Below are 22302 nucleotides of genomic sequence, written 5' to 3'. Positions count from 1 at the left end.
CACGCACACAGCCCCCAAAGTCGGCTTAAGCCACCCAGGACACCAATGGCACCGCCGCATGTGACAGACCTGCTCCCGCGCTCAGTCATCGCAGACATGTCGTGGCGGACGAGTGGATATAGTACCGGAGTGCGCTGTCAACGGTATCCGGGTGGCCGGTACCAGGGAAAATGGCTTGGCTTGCAGCCTCATGGCTTTGGAGTAAAGCAAACGAGCAGCGGACTAGTGTACGAGGGTCATTGGCAAAAGGGTCAACGGCATGGCAAGGGCACTCTGCGTCGCAAGGAGCTCGATGGCCGCACTGAACGCATCTACGTGGGTCAGTGGCGGGAGGACAAGCGGAGTGGCGAGGGGAAGCAGTTCTATCCGGACGGATCCGTCTACTTTGGTCAGTGGCTAGCGGACCAGCGAAGTGGTCAGGGGATCTTGTGGCAGGCGGATGGCGGCATCTATGTGGGCGAGTGGCTCCTGGACAAAATGCACGGAAAGGGTTTACTTTTCACGCGTGAGTATTGTACAGAATAGTTCTAAGCTCGTCACAAATAGTATATGGTTAGATGCATTTATTTATTGTTCTGAACTTTAAAAATGTATAAAGATGTTAATAAGTTAATATGGTGTTCATAGCAAGTGGGAATCGCTACGTGGGTCAATTTGAAGGAGGCTGCAAATCAGGATCTGGTGTTTATTACCATGGCAGCAATGGCCAGCGAATTCAGCGCGGATTTTGGAGCAACGATATCTGTATAACGTCACTACTATCCCTGCCACCAAAAGCAAATATTTAATTTCTAGTAACACTTACATACAATATCTATTTAAATACCAAGACATTTTCAATAAGAATAAATAAGAACTAAGGAGACTACTATCTAATCAGTGCCGGTGACGTGTGCGTGTGCTAGTGGACTCCGTTTCAGGAGCCTGTGGTTCCGACACCTGACGCCTCGTTCGCCTGGATGAAAGAGTGGCTGTCTTCGGTGTCTCTACTGGTTGGCGAGCCCTAGCTCTGGTACTCCGTGCACTCATAGTTCTTGCTGGCGTTTTTTCTATTTCCAAGCTGTTGTCCAATGTTAGGACTTTACAGGCTTTTGACGTGGGCTTAGCTTTATCTCTACTTTTTGGTTGGTTCTTTTTCGTGGCCACTGAAGGTAAATCGTCGTCGTCGCTTATCTCGATCGCTTGGCAGGCATTAAGATCCACGTGATCCGAAGGTGGAGTGTTCTCTGTTCCGCTGCCGCCGCTACTGTTACTGACAGCACTCGGTGGTCGTAGTTCCAACTCCTCGTAAATTCTGAACCGAGGTGGCTTTTTGGCCGACTGCTTGGCTTTGGCCGCCATATTCTTGACTGCTGAAGCTGATGCGGTTGCGGGTCGTTTCTTGTCTTCCGGAGAGAGATTGAAAACCAAAGCCCGTCTAAGGGTTTTGATCTTTGGTTTTTCCTTGCCCACGGGTTTAAGCTCCGATTGAGCTGTCTTCAGCTGAGCGAAGAAGTTAAATTCAAAGTTAATATCGACCGCTCGTGGCCGCATTTTAAGACCCAATTGAGCCGTTGATATAGCCTCTACATGCTTTCGCATGAAGCGAAGATAGTTCAGATGAAAGAGCTGCTGGGCATGCAACATGGAGCACATAGCATTACTCGCCACTGGTTTTTCCTGCAGCCAACTATGCGCTTTTTCGTAGAATTCTTCCAATTGTTCACTCTTCCGCTGAAGAAAGCGGAGACGTGCATGAAGACAGCCCATTACGAAGTACAAGCATTGCAGCTGAGAATTCTCTCGAAGATTCGAAGGCGCCTCATCCAGTGTCAGGTAGCGATCCAAGTCCAGTTGGAGGTTTGGGCTATGTGGTCGCATGCTGAGTAGATTTGGCGAAGCCGTATTTAACAAATGCTGTTTCCTGATTGGCTCCACCAATTGGAGGAGATGCATATTGCTTGCCAGATCACTAATAGCTGGATCCTTAATCGCTTCCTTTTCTGGCCGAGTCGTTGGATTCAGCTGTTTTATACCCATACAATGCTCGATGAGTCTCAACTTCGATTGCGCCTTGTCGAAATTTTCCATTTGTAAATTGGTCCATAACCAGGCGAGGAATACCTCTATGGTTCTTAAAGCCAAACCAGATTGCAAGACCAAATGTAGCGCAATGTTGGAGAAGGCCAATCGTTCGCTTAATCTGTTTGCAGAGCACTCGGTGCTCTCTCTGACGAGAGTCGAAAGAAGCAGCTGCAATGAGCCACCATCTAAACTGGATAGGTTGCAGAAACTTCGCACATTGTCCAAGAGAGTGTCCAATTGTCGCAGGGGAGTCGGCAGCTTGCAATTTGTCGTCTTCCTTTGCTGATACCCTAGTCGAAAGCGCACTGTTTGCAGTGTAAGCAATACAATATCACTTTTTCCTTGCCTTTCAGGAAACTCTTCGCGAAGTTGTTCCACTTGCAATAAAAGCAACTGGGCATGGCTGTGGCATTCCATTCTGGCATAGTAACTGGCGAGGTGACAAAAACAGAGCATTACAGTTGTTTGCTGCCGCTTAAAGAATTTTCCGTTTTTCAGTTGAGGCCACAAATCATCCAGCAATTCCTCTGCTACTTCGACTTCCTCGGAGAGATTCAGGTTCAATCGCGTACTAACCTCATTCTGAGATAGAAAATGATTTAGGGCCCGGAGATAGGTGAAACGATCTTCCAGCCAGCGACCCATCCTCAGGAGCAGCAGCCAGGCATCATCCCCTTGTGATTGATAACCCATACTCGAAAGTGCATTGGCAGCAGCGATGGCATCGTCAATCAAGGCCTCCCAATCAATAGAGGTTTCATTGCTGCTCAATGGCTCTTGATCTGCTCGATTGAAGAAGTTGTTGAAAGCCGAGATAGCTTCACTAGCATAGATGACCAATCGCTGCTCTCTTTGTATATTCATCTGCCATAAATTCTGCCTGAGGAGCAGCTCCTCGAACATGTTTTCTGTTATCTCCTTGGTAGAAACCTTGGTTTTTTGAGCCTCCAGTGCATCCAGGAGTAGTCCAACACTTGCATGGCCCAGGCACAAATCTTCCATTCGACAGAGGGTACGTTGTTGCTTTAGCTTCGCATGAACCTCCAAGCACTTCTTCGAAATTGAAGCATCCTTTCGCATTTGCCTGGCCAAAAGTACCAGATGGTAGTCACTCATTCGGCAACGAATTAGCGATTCCATATGAGTCATAGAAGGACTCCTCAAATAGTGTAGTGCGGCAAAGAAATCGGTATCGTACAGCTGTTTCGTCTGGTCCGGAGTAAGAGGAAAAGGTAGTGGAGAGGACTCATGCCACTCGTAGACACACCTACTGATTTCATTGCCCTTTTTTCCCAAATTGTGGTAGTACAAACAGATCTGAGATCTCAATCGGGTGGGATTCGTAATCGAGGCCAAATAGCTAGCTTGGATTCGACTTGCCATATTGGGATCCTTGCAATGGTAGCTGGCTTTGAAGAGGCGTCGGAGTAAGCTACTCATATCCTGGTCGGCAATCAGAGGTCGCAGCTTCTGCAGTGGCTCCAAAAGTGGCGGCAACAAGGACATTTGCTCCGGACAGGTGACCTGATCAGCCACGTATGTCAGCTGGCGCACTAGCTTGATGAGCTCCACACTGGTGGAACCCAAGCATTTCATGGTCTTAGCCACATCCATAGAGTATTTGACTAGTCCCAGCAAGGGTTTGTGAGGACTCTGCAATAGCATTGAAATGTTTATTAAATTCTCACAAAATTAGATTAAATATATTCATAAATACCCACCACATTTGCTCTCTGCTCTTCAGTCGATTTCCAATTAATATATGCATCCAATGCGCACAATCCATACGCCAAGATGCAGTGCCTCCGCACGCTCTTGCATGCCTCATGAGTGCAACTGCAGCCCAAGGGACTCCTCGTAACATTAACCGCCAAGCTAGCACACGTCTGAAGCAACTGAAAGTGCGCTGTATAGATCTCCACACTGCTCTCTCCGTCAAACTGCTGCCAAAATAACTGAAAAGGGCTCTGCAACTTACTGCTACTCTGATGGATAAGCACCTGCAGCAATTGAATGGCCACCAGAAAATCAGCAAGCCACTGTTCTTTGGCATGAGATGCTCCCTTGTGCTCAAGGAAGTGCTGAAATTTGCTCGACAAGTCAATGTAGGTACGTTTAAAGTCGGCTGTGGGTTCCCGAACATAGATTAACTTGATATAGTAGTATATCAGCTGTAGGGAATAGCTGAGGTTTGATTCCTGGCGAAATAGTTCCTTGCACATGCGTAGCAGCTGCAATGACATTTGCTGATTGGACTGCGGACTAAACATGTCGATTTGTACGAGAGCAAACGTAAGACTAAGGTACTCGTGAAATAAGTTGGCTAAGTCTGAAGTAGGGCTGCTGGCCAGGAGCATAAGCAGCGGGTTGAACATCTTGGCTAAACTCTCCGACGGCAAAAAGCTCAGGGACTTGAAGAATGTTCTACTTCGTTTGCCAAATAAACTCTCGTTTAGTTGAACTAGAAGCGGTGCGCATTGATGTATTTTCCTTTGCTTCATGGCCACGAACAGTTCTCCCAGGGATTCCAGAGCATAGCACAGGTGACTTGTGGCTTCCAAAGGTAGTTTTTGCTTCTGCAGCAGCACATGGAGGCCATTGAAGTGGGTCAAATGAATGTCCAGGTATATTTTGTGGTCCGATTCCTCTTGCAGACGGCAAGGTTGTGCTCGAATGAGATTATACAGCTTTTGGCAGGCTTCAATTGACCGCTGTGAATGAAACAATTGGTTAGGCAGATTCAAAATCTTATAGCTAATCCTACCTGCTGACACAAGCCATGATGTATGTACCGCAGACTGGTTAAGTGCGCCTCCCATAAGCTGGGCTTCTCCTCAAAGGGAACTACACGTGGCAGCATTATGCCTATAATGTCGCAGTAAAGATCCGAATTCTGGTGCAGATTATCCTTTACGGCAAGGCAAATATGGCGCAACACATTCACTTCGTATCTCAGAGGTAGTGCATCTCCAGACAACTCCCGGAATTTGGCCTCCACCGTTTTGCGGGCTTTCTCCACATCGTGGCGACTGCTTTTTAGCTGGCTGGCTATATCACTAGACATTTTTCCACAGGGAATCGATACATTTAAGTAGTTTAACTAGGACGCTTCCTATTTTTTTCTTGCTTTGCGCCAGAATTTGAGATCCAGTGTGACCGTACATGTTGGAGCTGAAAATCCGTTAACAATAATATCGATATTTCTAGTTCAGATATCAGATCAAAAATACTTTTGTAAAAAATACTATAGTTACATGCTCACTTCCGATAACGATCCATTTTGCAAAAATTAAATTCATATTTGATTATTGTTATCGAGCTTAAGCAAGTCCAAAGTTTATGAAGTCTATAACTGATATCTCGAAAACGATTTTAGTTTTCATATGCTTAATAGCAAAATAATATTAGTATCAAATACCAATTCATCATTCTCTCCCATAGAAATCATATCACTAATGGTTAAATACTCTTAACTAGGAGTATTAAAATTCTGAAAAAAGGTAAATTCTTTCCCATTCCCCGAAAGACATTTTTAAAATGATGTAGTTTATGTATTTCAGTTTCAATGGGCTGGTAAAGACACATCTCATCTCGTAAAATTAACGCGGGTCCTGCTTTAATAATAATCGGTTAAATACTTGTGTATTAAAAGAAAAGTCTTGTCTAAAATTGTTTGTGTATAAGATTTACTCGCCACATTCATTGAAAACACTACTGCCGTTGAATAAGTGGAAACATTTCGGTATTTGGAAAAAAGTTCACTTAAAAGTATATAAAGGAAAACAATTTGGGATGCTCAATAGTGAGTGCTCTACGTTTACAGAGAGACGCGGATTAAGTCTGTGTATCTGGGAGGTGGGTAATGGGTAACAATGAAGTGTGGGTAAATCACCTTGAGCAGAAGTTGGGTGAAGTTGGATTTTGCTTAACTTATGCGTATTTAAAGAAGGAATGACTTAAGAGTTAGTTAAAAGTTCTTAGCAGTAAATTGTGTGATCGTTTTCACGCGAAACGTTGACAAAGCCGTAGTTGTACAAACAAAAAAAGTCGGAGCGCTGTTCTAGATTTTTGTGTTTGATTGAAATTTGAAAGTACAAGTTACAATTGTTTAATCATTAACTTAGTGGTAATCAATTGTACAAAGTGACTTCTTGGACTTTATGTTGCGAGTTCTGAAGGTGGCGAAGTTGTAAAAATGAAACTGGAACTTGGGCTCGGATAAGGTTAAATTAATGCCATTTTTATTGGTTGCTTGCTTGATTTCTTTTGTATTCCTCGTCGGTTTGTTTCGCTTAAACATGTAATTTCTTTTGTTTAGCTTTGTTTGATTATTACGTTAATTATGCTCCTCCGCTCTTGCTTTGTTTTGGGTTGTTTGTTGGTTTTTCTTTTTCTCGTTTTTTACTTTCATTAGCTTACATTTTAGAGAAACAAATTGTGGGTTTTCTAAAGGATTTATCATCTTTTTCTATCAAAATATGATGTGTGTGTGTGTTTTTGTTTTGTGTGTGGGTGTATATTTAAATTTATAACGTACAAAGACGATACAGCGACAGATCAAGAATTTAACCATCATGCTTTCTCTTCTTGCCTCTGACTTGCGACTCGTCTGGAAAGGAATGACAAGAAAATGTGTTAAGAACTGAACTACTGCTGGATGTGAGAATTGTGCTTAAACTAACCTGCTTCCTTTTCGCCATCCTTGTCCTTGGCGTTTACTGATGCAGCCGATTCGTTTGCATCTCCATCGGCATCATCAATATCGGAATCCTCATCCTCGTCGTCCTCGCCTCCTTCGCCTTCTCCTTCCCAATCAGAGTTATCTTCTTCCAAATCGTCATTGTACACCTCCGACAAGGACACCTCGCCATTGTCCTCTTCGTCGCTGTCATCGCTGTCCTCGTCACCAGAAACTGAAAAATCAAAGGTTTATTTGATTAAACCACCGTCGTTTTACATCTCGAACTTCCCTAAATCGACTTTTTGATGTATTCAACGGAATTGAGATCAACAAACCTACCAACTACTATAGCGCTCTTTATGCCCTTTAGCGCAAAAAGGGAATCTTTACATTTTTCTATTTGATTTTTCTGCAGCATTTTCGAGTTAGAGAAGTTCGACTAATACTGAAGAAAAGTCTGGAAAAGTTATGCTTACAATATGTAGCACTGCCCAAATTTAAAATGGCAAGGAACCAATAGAGCAGGATTGCAAAATTTAAGTTAGAAATTCTAGGAGGCTGCGGGGTGGCATTTATCACAGATTGTTCTTCGCTTGCAGCCGTAGATTCTCTTAGCTGCAACTCTTTTAAGTATTCATCTAATTCGTCTACTTCTTTGTCCTCCGATTGGGGAGGTGGTTTGTCCTGCAAACTTTTTTTCGCCTTTACCCGCTTCTCCAACGCCTCGAGCTCGTCTAAATCGATTTCTAAACCATTCAAACAGAATGCATTGCACTTATCTGAAAGGCGACAAAAGCCAAGGTTGAATATATGATATTATTGTTAATACGAAGAAAGCGCGAACCACAATAAGCGATAAAGTTAAACAGACGGACAATGGAATTCTAATGGTGGGTAAATGGCAATCTTTTCAAAAAAAAAAAAAAAAAAACTCCTGAATTCTGATTTAATGCTTGCTGTCTATCAATACATCGAATACCAACCTCCTTCTTCGTCGGAATCGTTGCCGTTGACCTCATCATCATCATCGCCATCAGATTGCACCTCCTCGTCGTTGCAATTGAATCTGGAATTGTTCAAGAAGTTACTTTTACTGTTGTTCAAGAAAAGAAGTTTCTCAAACTCACCCATCTAGGAAATTTAACGATGGTAGCATCTTGAATATCTTCTCCCGGTAATTATCCACCTGAGTGGCGTCGTTATTAAACAGATCCAGCACAACCAGATTTTTAAACTCCTCCAGGGGCTTAAGGGTTTCCAGATCCTTTATCTTGTTGCCAGACAAGTTCAGATATTGCAATTTGGGGCTGGTGGTCAGATAGTTGAGGCCGCTCGAAATCCGATTGTCGGACAGTTCCAGCTTCTTCAAATTGGGCAGCTTGGGGAAACCTTTCAGTGTGGTGAGACCCACGTTAATCAAGCTAAGCGACTCCAAGGATGTGTATTCATCTGTAAGGCCAACGATGCTTGTACTCCGACAGTTGTCCAGATTCAACTCTGTGATCTAGGGTTTAAGAAGGTTAAGAGTTATTGTAAATTCTTCAATTAATAATAGTTAATTAATAGGTAAATTATTATTTTTTTTAAATTGATTTTGAATGAATTTAAACAAATTCCATTCATCGATAGTAGTTATCGGAAAGCAAGAAAAAACCCGATTTCATTTGGTATATTTGATGTATGCATTGTGGAATATTTAAACCCCGCAGCCTGGTCACATTTGTGAAAATTTTTGACGCAAAGCGAGCAGAAAAAAAAATGGAGAACAATACATACGCAAAAATCGATCAAACGCTGAGAAATTTTTTTTGTTGAAATGCAAAACGACATTACATGCAAAATAACCAATTTGGCGCTACTCTAAACGAATTGGTAAACATTGCTACTGCTCCATCGCCAAATTGCACATATTTCAAATGCAGGCGACGAGGAGAAAAAGTGCCAACTCGCGTTTATGTAACCCCAAAATGTGTTTGTGCCACAAGCGTGTGTATGTGTGCGTGTGACTCGACACAAAGCAGAATGCGCAAAGAGAAGAATGACGAGCAAAACGGAATTGAAAAAGGGAGTGGGAGGGAGATGGCAGTAGAAGAACAAGACAAGCCGGCAGTAGCAGCAACAAAACAACAACAATATGGTTGACCGTGACGTAGTTTAGTTGTTGCGCCTGTCTGCGAAAAGTGGGTGGGGGTGAGAGTGGGTGGTGTTTTGTGGTCTGATAATCTACGAATGAATAAATGTACACAACATACGCCTTTTGGAGGCTGTGCACGTTCACTTCAGATTACCCACTTATCAATATGTCACGACGCCACAACAACAACCACAAAGAAACAAAATGGGTGCCTCAGAGTCCGTCTGTCTGTCTCTGTCTAGCCGAGAAACCGTTATGTGCTTACAGAGGACACTTTCTAACCTGAACTTCGTGTAAACAGAATTCAAATGATGGTTCAAATTGATTTCATTTTCTAGATAGTACAAAATTGGTTAATATTTATCCGGTTTCATATACTTGGTAATAGAAATGCTAATGGAAATCAATTTTAAATTGTAAATAATCTTTTTATGGGTATTCTGAATTTCAAAGTATATTAGACTCCTGGGATTAAGCGGGAAACAAAGTGGTACTTCCCCAAGGTGTAATATATGTACAGTTAAGGGAAATATAAAATGCATAGTTGGGATAACGAAAAAGTTTGTATAGAATTCAAAGAAAGGAATTTAAATGTGTTTGATCTATTGAACTACATAACTAACTGAGCGAAAGGTTCCAACGATTCGAACGGCAGTTAACAGTATTGAGTGCCTACTGTATCTGAGCAAATGTGTGGAAACGAATGCACACAGCGTTTGGCTTTGACTTAGGCGCAAATGAGTGTGTATACGTTGCTATTTTTTGTCTTCTGCTGGCTGCGCTGTTGTGGGGTGCATTGTGGGCGGGCAGTGGGTGGTTGGGCGGCTGGGTGACCGCTGATTGAGATTGAGTAGGCTGGCCAGCCAGAGCGCATGTTTATTAATCAGCGGCTTTGTCTTTTCGCCTGCATTTCTTTGCCACTTCGGGTGGGCGGGAGCGGGATGGCAAGAGGCGATGGCGTGCAGGTAAACACGTTAGAGTGAGGGAGAGGGGAGGGGGAAGCATAAAAGTATTATGACTGCGCAGTCAATATATGTATGTATGGATATACTGATATGTATGTTATGTGTCGATTATTTTGTGCATAAGTCGTCTTACGTATATGCATGTGTATCTTTTGTGCGTGGTACGCGTGTGTTTGTGCAAATGATGCGCGCGCTATAATATTGTTATAGATACATTTTGGTATCAAATAACCTGAAATTACAACATGCAGTCGAACACACACAAACACATGTTGCCCGTGTTTGTCACAATTGAAGGCCGGCAATAACAACAACAACCACAACAACAACAGCGACGAGAACAGCAGCAAGAACAACAAGCGAGGCAGCATTGCCAGCTGTGGAGATAATAGAATTCCAAGGGCTGTAGCTCGTCTGGCCCGAAAAGATCGCTTCCCATCAGCTTGTAGTGCAGTGAAATCACTCAGGGGCTTGCAATTAAATACATAATACTTTGTAACGCATCGAAATAATGCACTCTAAAGGAGCAAACAGCAGTCAAGGCGCAAAAATGCGCGCACATGGCAACACTGGCGCCACATGCATACACACATACGCACGCACACCAAGGCATGTGTGTAGAATTTGCTTATGGCGATCAATTTCTTTTTTTTTTTTGTTCGTTTTTTCTTGTTGACTCCGCTTTGCTGCTTCTTTCCCAGCACTTTTCTCTATGGCGTCTATACACAAATTGAAACTAGATTTGCATGATAATGCACACACACACGAAAGCGTCGCTTAATTTGGGCTTTAATTTAAGTTTCTGGCGCGTGTTTTTTTGTATTTTGCTTACCTGATTTACTTTGCGTGCGCGTCTTTCCAGTTCTATTCTCTTCTCCATTGCAGCGGCACTTGTTTGTTTTGGATGTCCTTTTTGGTTACACTTTTTTCCTTAGCGGATTCCTTGTGTTTTTCTTCCTTTGGGCTCCCCACGAGAAACAGCGCACGCACTGAAGGCAAAAGACTCGCACACACAAACGCACACAGAGCAACACACGCGCGCTCGCACACGCTCACTAACACAGACGCAGCCTTGCAAATTTTTCTTTTTGTGCTTCTTTCGGTATTTTGGATGCCGCCACCGCTCGCTTTTCGCAGATTTTTATGGCTAAAAGGGAAGAGTGGGTGGGGGAGGGAGAAAATTAATTAGTTACTGGTAATTGTTGAAACAAAAAAAAAATAAATACACAACTGCAACGGCTGGATGCGACTGCATTGTAACACATTTTCTTCGATTCCAGCACATGACGCGCCTTTTTAAACCGACATTTGGACATCATTTCGATGGTTGAGTCGACTTTGAGCCGTTTTTCCGGCCGAAAAATATGCCAATGCTGGCAACACGCACTCACCTGGCGATGCAGAATATTTAAATACTTCGCAATCAATTTTTAATTGTATTTTCAACCAAAGCAAAACGCTAGAGCTGACACTTCAGTTGATGATTGTTCGATACCATGCATGCTATCACCTGCAGATATCGATTGATTTTGTCTAATAGTGATGGCAAGTTGTACTAGCTTGGATAGGTGTGGGTATTTGCTACGATAGGAGCTTGCATTCGCTTAAGTGTGACCGTTAGATGTTTGGTCTGACGTAATTTTGTAGCAGTCAGCTTTTCGAGCGCCAAATTCAAATTCATCTAATTTAAGAGCTAAATTATGTGTACGTATTATTTATGTTTTTCTTCTGCACAAAACCTTAAATTGTAAACCACTATTTATCTTTTAATAAGCAGACATTACAGCGGTAATCACAGACGTGAAGGTTAATCACATCTCAAAACACCTATTAACACTAAATGACGCCGTTAGCAAAATTGCGGCATAATCAGATGCGCGTGCATTCAACGGTAATGCGATGCTGCAAGACAGGGTCGCTGGATCGGGGATATATAGGATTACCGTTGCGAAGCACGAACGCCTTAATTAGCTCTGCGAGAAGCGCAAAAAAATACAAAACAAAGCAGCATAAGCTTGCTTATTTTACGCTGCGAAGTCAACATACGCCATTCGAGGAAGTAAAGCGTTAACCGTGTGTTGACATGCCCCTTTAGCTTTTCCAACAATCATCACCCAAAAGTATGTATGGGTGTACACAGGACTCTACAAAATGGCCGCAAGGACGCGAACTTCCCGTCGTGACCGTGAACTTGGCGTTGCCCTAAATGAAGTAAGCGACTCAATTTGATTTCCTCGCCTCGTTTACCTGCCGCTCTTTACTCCTGATAATTTTAATGTGAGCTTAATGCGCGGCCGCATACGAAAACATTCAGGTATTCAAGTAATTGTTTTTGCAGCATCAAAGAAGGAAAATTACTACAGCCTCACACAGCGGGAAAATGTTAAAGGAATATTTTATTGTAAATAACATAATTTGTAGATTCGGTCAATATTTACTGGAGTTGTATGTAATTATTATTATACCATTCTGCTCAGTAAACTATGTTTTGTGTTTTTTATTCTTCTACGTGACTGCTTGGGCGTATCAATTAGTCGTCCTTCTGCCTGGGCAAATTTGCCAAACGTGTGTCCTTGCTCCACTTGGGGATACTAATAACAAGGTGGGAGCGGGTTGTGGGTGGCGGTCAGGTTGGTGGCATTATCTGCAGATCGGGTGCACAGGTCCTTGAGCGGCATCATCGGTTGCACCATCGAAGTGCCCCTGAAGAGCCGACGGGGTGTCTAATCTATTAAAAGCGCGTTAATTCTGCGAGTGTGCCGTCTATTTGCGGTCCCCAAATAGGAGGAAGTGCCAGGATGAGCTTTTTTTTTCAGCCACACAATTTGTGTACTGGTGTGCCATTGGTAACTGTTGCTTTGGTAAGCATCAGCTTTAATGGCTCAAGTAAGCGGAATTGAAAACAAATTTCCAGAGATTATGGTTGACTTCACGGGTGTGTTGGTATCTGTTGTTACCACTTTTCAACCCACTGGGAAAGATAATCAATAATATACAGGTTGAAAATGACTTACAAAGAGGGGAAGGCGCATTTCTTATAAAGTTCTTTCGTAGTAAGTTATTTTAAAGTTTCATTTGGGTTTTCTTAGTCTGTTATTAGAGTTTATAAAATAAATGACAAGTTTTGAGAACTTGATGTGCTCAAATTGAAATTAAGAGCATTAACTCATAAATGACTTATTTTAAGGCCCATTAACAGGAAGTAACTACTGTTTACTGCCATCTGAATGGGTACTAATTAACTAAGTAAAGCACGGCGATGCCGTCGACGATGGACTCTCTTTTGTGCTCTCTTCCTGGCCAAAAGACACACACGCACATTCGCACTTTCAGGAGACCAATCAACAGTTTGCCGTGGTGCGAGGAAAAGCTCCCGGAAAAGCTCGGGAAAAGAGATGCTGCGACGTCGACAGAGGCGAAAAGCAGCAGCCACAAGTTGCCTTTTCGACATTTGCAACAGTTGCTGTTGAGTGGCTTCGAAAGTCGGACGTGGCGAAAGGTATAGCGGATAGATCCGGAACTCAATCCAGGCGAAACTCTTATCAGTGGATTTAGCCACCTTTCTCCCTGTCTGCGTGTGCGTGTGTGTGTGTGTGTGCGTGTGTGTGTGAGAATGCGTTCGTGTGCGGCAGGGAAAATTGAGGAAAATTGAAAAGGCTTGTAACGGGAAACTAGTTCAAGTGCAGAAGCGCGAAAGTTGCCAGCAACAATGTTGCGCGTGAAAAGTGCAAATTCAAATTTTTAACAGCGAAATACGAAGACATAAATTATAAAAGTAATCAAAATTATACACTCACTCACATATAGTTGATTTAATTTTTGGCACATGTTTATTAAAATGAAAATTTCGTGGTACAACATGTGTTTTTCCCACCAAAGAAAAAAGTGTTTTAGCGACTACCATAAATTCTAATCCAAAACAAAGCTGAGTAAGAAATGAAAAATCTCGGCTAATTTTATTCAGATTGGAAGATACGATTATAATGTGACCTCACACACTCCCGAAAACCAAAATGAAAAAAACGTGAAAGTCCCAAGAAAATTACCATATGTAACCTACACACAATCGTAGAAAATGTGTAAATGTAATAATAGTACTGAAAAAAACGTATCTTCTTGTGTGAGGAATAATTGCAAAATGACTAATTTGTTTATTTGTTTAAATGACTAATACCCCTGTTGAATAATCTTGAAATAAATATGAAATAATAATATCTTTTAAAGTCAATATCAATTTTTAGGATTTTTCAAGCATTTTTGTTCTTTGTGAAAAACATATTCTCAATTCAACTTTTTCTACCACACGCGCCCTAATACGAATTTCGTTGCCTTTACGCATTTCCCTGTGGTTTTTGCTCATTCACTGACTGTTGTTTTCTCTCCTATGTTTTTGGGGATTTCGTGCAAACAAAGTTCTGTTGAATTGATTTGAGAACAGCATAAAACAACCAGCAACAGGCAACAGGCAACCAGCAAACAATCATCGGCAATCGACAAGGAGGCAGGACCAAATCACCCGCTCCTCCTGAACAAGGTGAGTACATGTGTACGAATTCGCGTGATTTGCATTTCAAAGGATTCCTATACTATTATCGTGTCTGGCCGAACGATAATGTCAAGCGGCTCACGCGGCGTATGATTGATTGGGCCCCAGTGAGGGCGTTCCATAATTATGTTAACGTGCGTGGCGAACGGATTCGTTTGCATTTTCCAATAAAGCGATTTGATTCGGCGAATTTCGGGATTTGGCAGGAGCAAAAATGAATTTTGGCTTAATGTGGTGTACCGATAGCTAAAGGTATTGAAGCGAACACAAATTGATGTGTAAATATATGTATACGTAAATACATCGGGAATATTCTACACAAAACAAAAGCTTTTTGGTTGAGCGCCTGTGAAAGTACACGCGATAACATCCCGGAAAATAATGAACAAATAAATCTCTTTGTTTGAGTCGGCAGCATTGCACTTAACTTGAAACACAATTAATGGGAAATTCCTTAAAATTTTGTTAAAGATAAAAGAGCATAAAGTTTTCGCATAAAAATCCATTTCAAAACATTCAAAGTTGGCAAATTGTAAGGAGTGATTAGCCGGAATTTCAATCTGTCCAAACTGAGTTAAAGATAAATCATCTTTCCGGCTAAATCAACATGTTAAAATTAGAGTTAACCTTCTGAACCAAGTTGAAAACTTCAACTTTGCACTCCGCAAAGCGTAAATTACAAGCCATCTTGGGAAGATTTCGGCCTTAAGTTGTAAGCATTTTAGTCCTTGTGCAAACTGCTCAACTTGGGAACAGAAGAAACTACAACTTCCGCTCAGATGGAGTTGAAGCATGGGCTTAATCTAAAAAGTTTAATTAGCTGATGAAGGAGCTTGTTAACTTGGCTTGCCGAGCCAATTAGAGCATTTTCCAATTATTTTTGTATGCAATTCACTTCTTTAAATCGCATTTCGGTTGCAATTAAACGGAATTTCCCTCTGCAGACGACTGTCTTAATTGGTTTTAATAACTTAAGCCACTTAGAGGCAATTATGAGGCCACCGCCGAGCAGCAAGCAATAAACACCGCACATTTCCTTCTACACTTTTTTCCGCTCGCATTTAAATTTCCTGCACATCCTCCGTCCGGATTGTTTGGCCTTTAACAGCTTTCCACGGCCCGGGGCATCAGTCGCAGCTGTTGCGACGCATTACAGCTCCTTGACACCTGTCCCCACCTGGACGTGTTTGCATTCCAGCGTTGCATACTTTGCGGCGCTCGGCGCTCGGCGCTCGAGTGATTTACCACTCGCTCGCGCTTGATAATTAATGAAAGAATGAAATCATTTAAGGGAGCTTGAGTGACTTATCATTTGTGCAGCCTTCAGCTGCAGTGAACTGATTAAGTCGCTATCAGCCATGTTTGGGTATCAATCTTTCTAGCTAGTATCTACAAGTACCTCCTTCACATAATTTTAATTATTTTTAATTATTAAGTCAACAACTAGAATGTTTTAGGTCTTTTACCACTCGCTCGCGCTTGATAATTAATGAAAGAATGAAATCATTTAAGGGAGCTTGAGTGACTTATCATTTGTGCAGCCTTCAACTGCAGTGAACTGATTAAGTCGCTATCAGCCATGTTTGTGATATCCAACTATAAATCTTTCTAGCTTCTTCCCATAATTTAAATTCCAACTATGGCTCCGCTTTTGTCAAGATATTAAGCCAACAACTAGAATGCTTTAGGTCGTTCAGAAAGAGCTTAGTCAAATGGCTAGGGAAATTAAAGTTCATTTCCATAAAAAGCGCGGCATGCGCAAAAAATAAAATTGGTTTGCCAGGCGGTTTTGTTACATTTGAGAGCTCATTAAAGCTGTTTATTTTGATAATTTAAAATTTGTAATTTAATATTCTCAAATGTTAGTCTGCCCATACCCTACATATACCACACTTAATCGTCAAAAAATGAGGAATAGGGCGTGAGCATAAATACACAATTTTACTGCACAGTAAATTGGCATTAAAATTAATAATCTAGAAGAAACTACATGAAACAGACCGCATTTCAACGAAAAAAAACCATATAAAAGTTTTTACTATAAAAAACCCTCGACCGAGTTTTGTTGTTTTTCACTTTGATTTTGTTCTTCCTTTTTTATCTCCCCCCTTTTTTGTAGTTACACTCGAGCTGAAGAGTTCGCGAAAAGAGGAGGTTCAGCCTGCGTGGGTTGCAAAATTCAACGGTCGAAGGATGGAGGGCAGATTTTAGTTGCGTTGGCATTGACATTTATGCGGATGGGAGGGGAATTGGGCTCGGGTGTAAAAAACTGATTTTTATGGGTCCATATTATTTTTACTCAGCAGTGGTGCGCAATGGAATAAATTTCGCGGAAAAGGATGCAGCCGAAACTGTTGAATAGGGCAAATGCTAATTTTAAAAACTTCGCGCCACATGAGTGCGACTTTCAAGGGTCGCGTAAAAGTCAACGAAATGAACTGCTTACAAAGTGCCAGGATTTTACTAAGTAGTTCATTTTATTTGGTGTATATGGGGAAAACGAGACAAGTTGCTAGGTGCAACTGGTAGTCTTGGCAATTTTACAAAGTCCCTGCTCGGGCGCCACTTATGAAGTACTCTTAACAATGGAGCAGTGCCATTTCGTTCCCTAACTCGACAGACAAATGAGTTTACACCGAAATGTGAAATTCGAGCAGTCAAAAACATTTTAATATTAGCTTGACAAATACGACAAATGGATGTTAGAAGATGTATCTTATGCTTTTGGTTTACATAAACAGGACAAATGCAGTTACTATGTTTTCATTTGACATCCTTCAGATCGTTTCGATAACTTCTGTTCCACTATCCGCTGGCAAAGATTTAGGGTCTGATAACATATAGCCAGGCCCTCGCGGGTGCAGGTTTCCACCGGAGGCCGCTTTTGATTTTCTCGACATTTTGAGATCCTCTGGGTATAGTAGGTTTTCAGTTCCAGTCGTTGACGTCGCTTCTGCATCCGCTGCATGTAGGGCTGCAATTCGGAACGTTTTCTTCTGACACAGTTGCATAAGGAGCAGGTTTTCTTAAAGTGCTGCGATGGTTTTTTTTTGACATCCTTGACTTTCCTTAGCTTCCTCTTTCTGGGGCACTGCTTGGGAACTTCCTTCACATTAGTTGTAGTATAAGTTTCCAAATGATTGCTTTTAAACAAATCCGGATATGTTTCAAAAAAACTTATTTTAGAGCCATAGGCCAGTATAAATTCCGATATTAGATCGGAAATTAGTAAGGGTTTCGCTTCAACACTCGAGAGGATTTCATCAACAGAAATAGTCTTCGATAGCAATCTTACATCTTGTTCTTTTGCAGTTCTTCTAATTGGCTGATTACCTATAATAGAGTCCAGTGCAGTGTTATCAGCTGCTTCTATTTCAATATTATTCTCTGCCACTCCATATTGGTCTCGTTTTCTTAGACTAATCCTGGGATAGGAAGTTGGCTTAACAAGGGCCAGGTTTTTCCCACCGAAGGTCCAGCCGTGGTGATCGCCACTACGAACAAAGCTTTGTTGGATTTCCTGAATTTCACTACCATTCTCCGAGTTAGTGATTTGACCTCTGTAGAGTGACACGACTGATTCGTTGAACTTATTCTTTAGATTCAGGATAAGTGATGGGTCGTTTGGTGGCAGTCCTTTCGTGATTTGCGCTATGTATTCATTCGAGTTGGGTTTTGGAAGTTTACTTAAAAGTTGCGACATACTTTTGGAAACTAAACTCTGTCTTAGCTCCTCAGACTTTGCTTCCTTGATGGTCCCCTCTGATTTTGACTTTCCTAATCTTTCCTTCGTGCCGAACTTTCGTTGTTTAGATGGCTTTTTTTTACTTTTCATAAATGACACGCTTATAGAATCCAATTCGCTGTCGATCTTTAAAGAATGCTGACTTGTTGTTTTGGGATGTTTCAAATGTTCGTGAACTTTTGGATTTCCGCTTTTTGGTTTTTCTGCACCTTTTCGTTCCTTTATTAATTTTTGTTTCTTAATTTTCTTTGGTTTTTGAGAATCTTGTGCTTTTTGAAGCCTTCTCGAAGTTGCCGACGTGGTATCCTCATTCAACAGTGGGGCTTCTCCTTGGTCATCGATTCCGAAAATACCATCTTCCTCACTACTGTGATTGGATTTTACTGTTCTCTTGACATATGGACGAAGAGATCTGGTAGAACGTCTTGAGCTAACGATACTTTCTAGACTTGGATGGAATGCCAATATCGTGCTAGTTGTCGATTTCCCGGAGGATTGCCTACTATGTACAGATTTTGTACTTCTTCTTGAACTCATACTTTCTATCTTCGAGGTTTTACTGGGGTTTTTATGAGTTCTGTATTTATCTGCTATGTTGGCGATATTTTTTCTTGATTCGCTTTCGCCCTTTGGTTTATTTATAGACTTTTGTCGAGACTTTCTTTTGCTTGTCACTGACACTTTACGTTTTTCAATATTATTTTCTTCCTGATTTGGAAGCACTACTAGAGGTTGAAGCTTGGTGAGTTTTTGTAGACGATGCAGCTTTTTGTGCATTTCCTCCCTCAAATAGGGATCAAAGGAATTTTGAAGCATTTGATCAACTTTCAGTTCTTGGCGTTTCCAAGCCTGCCATTGTTCTGGGGTGGAAAACTTGCCCATTTCAAAATATTTCTGAACCTTCGAACGCTTAGACGAAGTTTTCTTTCTTGAAACAGAGCTCTTTGCGTTCCGGAAACAGGACACCAGTTCCTGATAAATGTGCTCATCCAAATCCATTCCTGGCGGCAATTGTTGCCCATTGCGGGGCAGCTTTGGGGCCACAGTCAGTTGAGTAAGTTGGGTAATTGGCTCCTTATTTGGAGCCACAATTCTAGCGTTCTGTTCGATGCGCCTGCGAATGCCCGTCAGTCGCTCCTGACAGCCGTTAGCATAGTAGCTCCATGTGGCCCGGAACAGCGAATCCCTACTTGGTGGCCAGTCCACAGCCCGTAGAAGAGGCGATAGTCCCTGGATCTTGCCACGTAGACAATTTCGATCTAGCATACGGGTGCTCTTCAAAATGTTCATAGTCAAGGCGAGACACTAATTTTGCGCACTAACAATTTTTTGGTTTGGAACGGAAGATATTTGTAGGATTTTTAAATGACTAATAGCACAATTTGGCATACTTGCTTGACAATTTGATATGTTCGTTAGAGCGCCCATTTGATTGCTTTTTCTTCCTAATTTACTATTGGTATAATAAAGAGGTGCTTACTTTCTGGGAGTTAACAGTTCTGCCAAGGCAACTAAGATTTTGGAATTTCCCCATTACATTAATTATCCTTACATATGAACAGAAACAAATTGCCTTACAAATCAGAACCATATTTATTCAGTATCATCACTTAGACAACCTTGTTCGACTGTAAAAACATGCTAAATGCATTTAAATGTTTCGTGGATTCCAGACCCACTAAGTTCGACATCCAAACAAACTTAGTTTCTCATTTGCATCTGGACAATTGCAACCAATATTCGACAAGACGACCACAAAGGTTCAACGTAACCAAGCACTTCTTTAATTCGTGGCGCATCTTCCCAACATTGCCATTGCAAGTAGTCCTAGATTTGGAAAAGGATTTGCTCCTAGGTTCTGTGGGATTCAGGTCCTGCTTTTCTGTATCTGCACAGTACTGTTTCTCCCTCTCGGCCATTTTTAGGTAGTACTGCTTCAACTGCTCCCGATCCTGCCGCCTCCTCATCTCGATCATGAATGGTTCATCGGGCTCATTCCTTGGTCGACTGAAATCACACAATTCACACCTGTTTTGGTTGACTTCTGTCTGACAGGACACAGTTTTCCTCCGGGTTCTGCGTTTTCTCGGACAGACTTCGAACCGAAACAGGTGGTATTTGTATGGCTTCGCAAAACAGGAAGGGCGTTTACATGACCCAGTTTTACAGTACTTGTTTTTAAGCTGCCTTCTTGGTGCTCGTGGTAGATTTACCTTCTTTTCCCTAATCCTTGCCCTCTTAGTACTGGGCTTTCCAACTCTCTGCGAAGATATTTTGATATAAGGCTGAATGCTATGCGTGGACTCGAAGTTCTTGGCGTACGATTGCAGATCCAGGGGTCCAAAATCATAGAGATCGGTGGGCCCAGGACTAACAAAGTTCCTATCTATTATCCATTGTGTCATGCTGTTGCGGTCTAAGCCAATTTCCTTTTTGGAGTTATCTTGAAGGTGTGATGTAGTGGCATTCTCATCTCCGGACACGGCATACTTTTGGGAGCGTAACTTTGTCCTTAACCTTGAGTTCATAGCACCTAGTGACCTCGTCAAAAAATGTGAGCTAGATTTGAAATTTTTAATACCAGTTTTGATAGTATTTCTAACCTTACTAGGAGGAAAACCATCGTCAGAGTAAAAGGTCTTTAAAAACTTTTTTTGAGATGGTTTTCGGGGCTGATAATGATTCTCAATCTTTGTCTCAGTTTTCAGTTCCGTTGGTAAGCTAGTGGATTTTTGAGAATTATTTGTCTGGAAATAGTTACTTTTCGGGAAATTCCTGAAATTCATTTGAAATTTACTATGCTCTGTTGAGTTATGGGAATTCATCGATTGTGAAGGCTTCTTTTGAGGAATATAGGTTTCATAGTTGTTTGGCTTGGTTGGATTCAAAGAACTATTTTGGACATTTCTGTTCATCAGAAATTTATGGGAATGTATTGAATTCATAAAATGGTTATGAACATTCCTTCCTTTCGGCAATTTTAAGAGCGGATTATTGATTTTAAGTATATTAGACCCGGCTACTGCTCTAAAGTTATTTTTTTGGAAATTCTTACTGATTTTAAGGCTATTATGCTTCGTTAAGTTCATAAAAAAGCGTTGCGGCTTTTTAGATCCGCTAATTGTGCCGTTTGATTTTTTTGCTGAATTGTTGATTCTTAAATACAAATTGTTTCCGCGGTATTTTTCCGAATCGTTCTTTTGCCAACATTTCCTTGGTGGATCGTCTAGTGCCGACCTTCTAAGCTTGGTTGAGCCAACAGGTATTCTATGGCATCCGCGGCACACCTGCTCATAAAACTTTACCAAATTGGGGAGTTCGGGTTCCTCTATTATCCTCAGATAGTTGCTCGTTGCTTCCAGGTTCTTTGCCAAGTTGGATGAATGCGAAACAGGTGGACACCATGATCGAAGAGGATGAGAGTACTGTCCCAGATTGGGGGAAAACTTTCGGAGACCTTCAGCGGTCGCGGAGGCGATGCCACGTCTAACACTCCACATGATTTAAAGGATTAACAATGGAAAAACGCTTAGAATCTAGGAATTATGACTAGGAATTTATGTTATAGCAGGCATATGGATGTGTGCTTTGATTAATGCCTCCAAGCTGTTGGTTCCCAGCCATCATTTTAAGGATTTCGAACTAGATGGTTGATTGGAGGTTGTTTCGATGACGGATCCCGACTAACTGGGCTTGTCGGTTATTCCTCGAGCATGGCAACTTAGTCTGACTCATGGCCATAAGTCGATAAGTTTTTAATAATACGCATTACTACGGAAATTTGAAAACTAAGGAGTATACATATTACCATTTCGCATTTTTTTTATCATCTGGATATATAACAAAAAGTCTATTGAGTCGGCAGCAAAGTTCATTTATTGCATTGGTTTTCTACTAGGGTGACAATTAGGCCAAGAAAATAAGCGGCAAGCTTCTACTCAAGCATAAGTTCACTTCGTTGTGAAAACAATGTCAGGCTTTAATTATTTGATTGTGGCACTATGTATGTGTGGGCTGCACTCTGGCGAAATTAAAATATTCACTTTCCTCCGTTTTTCCGTTAAAACGTTATAATGCAGTCAGATGCTGGCGACGCAGCCTTCCGTTTTGTTTTCCCATTTCCCATTTCCCAAGAGCGTTTCCCATGTGCGCCGCCCACACTCGCAA

General features: G+C 41.7%; 6 protein-coding genes and 1 long non-coding RNA gene across 8 annotated transcripts in view; 3 read left to right on the top strand and 4 right to left on the bottom strand.

The window, feature by feature from the left end:
* Positions 1-68: 68 nt before the first annotated feature.
* On the top strand, positions 69-870 carry LOC6546717 (MORN repeat-containing protein 3). The gene is made up of 2 exons (XM_001974553.2): positions 69-505; positions 628-870. The coding sequence occupies exons 1-2, from the start codon at positions 97-99 to the stop codon at positions 786-788; spliced, it is 570 nt and encodes a 189-aa protein (XP_001974589.1). The 5' UTR covers positions 69-96; the 3' UTR covers positions 789-870.
* Positions 549-5248, bottom strand: LOC6546718 (protein three rows). The gene is made up of 3 exons (XM_001974554.3): positions 4829-5248; positions 3786-4775; positions 549-3717 (listed from the first exon to the last, which is right to left on the bottom strand). Exons 1-3 carry the CDS (start codon positions 5126-5128, stop codon positions 877-879), a joined length of 4131 nt encoding a protein of 1376 aa, XP_001974590.1. The 5' UTR covers positions 5129-5248; the 3' UTR covers positions 549-876.
* A 475-nt stretch (positions 5249-5723) lies between these two features.
* Positions 5724-11364, bottom strand: LOC6546719 (acidic leucine-rich nuclear phosphoprotein 32 family member A). 2 transcript variants are annotated; one of them, XM_001974555.3, is made up of 6 exons: positions 11236-11364; positions 10677-10991; positions 7873-8249; positions 7729-7811; positions 6747-6977; positions 5724-6673 (listed from the first exon to the last, which is right to left on the bottom strand). In XM_001974555.3, the coding sequence occupies exons 2-6, from the start codon at positions 10722-10724 to the stop codon at positions 6630-6632; spliced, it is 783 nt and encodes a 260-aa protein (XP_001974591.1). In that variant the 5' UTR covers positions 10725-10991; positions 11236-11364; the 3' UTR covers positions 5724-6629. The 2 variants fall into 2 exon arrangements, with proteins under 2 accessions (XP_001974591.1, XP_026835992.1); XM_026980191.1 differs by lacking the exon at positions 11236-11364 and adding an exon at positions 11076-11149.
* Positions 11365-11417: 53 nt separating this feature from the next.
* LOC113564259 lies at positions 11418-12227 on the top strand. Its single transcript, XR_003407857.1, has 3 exons — positions 11418-11548; positions 11622-12121; positions 12183-12227. It is a non-coding gene; the product is annotated as an uncharacterized LOC113564259 (long non-coding RNA).
* Positions 12228-13290: 1063 nt separating this feature from the next.
* Positions 13291-22302, top strand: part of LOC6546947 (potassium voltage-gated channel subfamily H member 8) — a 53007-nt gene continuing 43995 nt past the window's right edge. Inside the window, exons 1-2 of the mRNA XM_001974561.3 lie at positions 13291-13343; positions 14258-14378. The gene's annotated coding sequence lies outside the window, so the exon portion shown is untranslated. The remainder of the gene's footprint in view (positions 13344-14257; positions 14379-22302) is intronic.
* Positions 17146-19669, bottom strand: LOC26526620. Its single transcript, XM_026980246.1, has 2 exons — positions 19616-19669; positions 17146-19440 (listed from the first exon to the last, which is right to left on the bottom strand). Exons 1-2 carry the CDS (start codon positions 19667-19669, stop codon positions 17146-17148), a joined length of 2349 nt encoding a protein of 782 aa, XP_026836047.1.
* On the bottom strand, positions 19751-21669 carry LOC6546721. The gene is made up of 2 exons (XM_001974557.3): positions 20933-21669; positions 19751-20668 (listed from the first exon to the last, which is right to left on the bottom strand). The coding sequence occupies exons 1-2, from the start codon at positions 21633-21635 to the stop codon at positions 19845-19847; spliced, it is 1527 nt and encodes a 508-aa protein (XP_001974593.2). The 5' UTR covers positions 21636-21669; the 3' UTR covers positions 19751-19844.

This window comes from Drosophila erecta, unplaced genomic scaffold, assembly GCF_003286155.1.
Source record: "Drosophila erecta strain 14021-0224.00,06,07 unplaced genomic scaffold, DereRS2 tig00000092-arrow-pilon, whole genome shotgun sequence".
Lineage (NCBI taxonomy): Eukaryota > Metazoa > Arthropoda > Insecta > Diptera > Drosophilidae > Drosophila > Drosophila erecta.
This window is presented reverse-complemented; position numbering and strand designations above follow the sequence as displayed.

Bases quoted from the DNA above. Each gene is read 5' to 3' on its own strand.
- LOC6546721 (XM_001974557.3), bottom strand. From the start codon at position 21,635: ATGTGGAGTGTTAGACGTGGCATCGCCTCCGCGACCGCTGAAGGTCTC. The intron at 20,669-20,932 runs GTAAATTTCAAA...CGAGGTCACTAG, and splicing joins CCATAACTCAACAGAGCATA to GTGCTATGAACTCAAGGTTA.
- LOC6546719 (XM_001974555.3), bottom strand. From the start codon at position 10,724: ATGGAGAAGAGAATAGAACTGGAAAGACGCGCACGCAAAGTAAATCAG. The intron at 8,250-10,676 runs GTAAGCAAAATA...CTTAAACCCTAG, and splicing joins GCGCACGCAAAGTAAATCAG to ATCACAGAGTTGAATCTGGA. The intron at 6,674-6,746 runs GTTAGTTTAAGC...ATTCCTTTCCAG, and splicing joins GGATGGCGAAAAGGAAGCAG to ACGAGTCGCAAGTCAGAGGC.
- LOC6546718 (XM_001974554.3), bottom strand. From the start codon at position 5,128: ATGTCTAGTGATATAGCCAGCCAGCTAAAAAGCAGTCGCCACGATGTG. The intron at 4,776-4,828 runs GTAGGATTAGCT...TTTCATTCACAG, and splicing joins ATCATGGCTTGTGTCAGCAG to CGGTCAATTGAAGCCTGCCA. The intron at 3,718-3,785 runs GTGGGTATTTAT...ATGCTATTGCAG, and splicing joins AAGAGCAGAGAGCAAATGTG to AGTCCTCACAAACCCTTGCT.
- LOC26526620 (XM_026980246.1), bottom strand. From the start codon at position 19,669: ATGGGGAAATTCCAAAATCTTAGTTGCCTTGGCAGAACTGTTAACTCC. The intron at 19,441-19,615 runs GTAAGCACCTCT...GCGCAAAATTAG, and splicing joins GAACTGTTAACTCCCAGAAA to TGTCTCGCCTTGACTATGAA.
- LOC6546717 (XM_001974553.2), top strand. From the start codon at position 97: ATGTCGTGGCGGACGAGTGGATATAGTACCGGAGTGCGCTGTCAACGG. The intron at 506-627 runs GTGAGTATTGTA...TGGTGTTCATAG, and splicing joins AAAGGGTTTACTTTTCACGC to CAAGTGGGAATCGCTACGTG.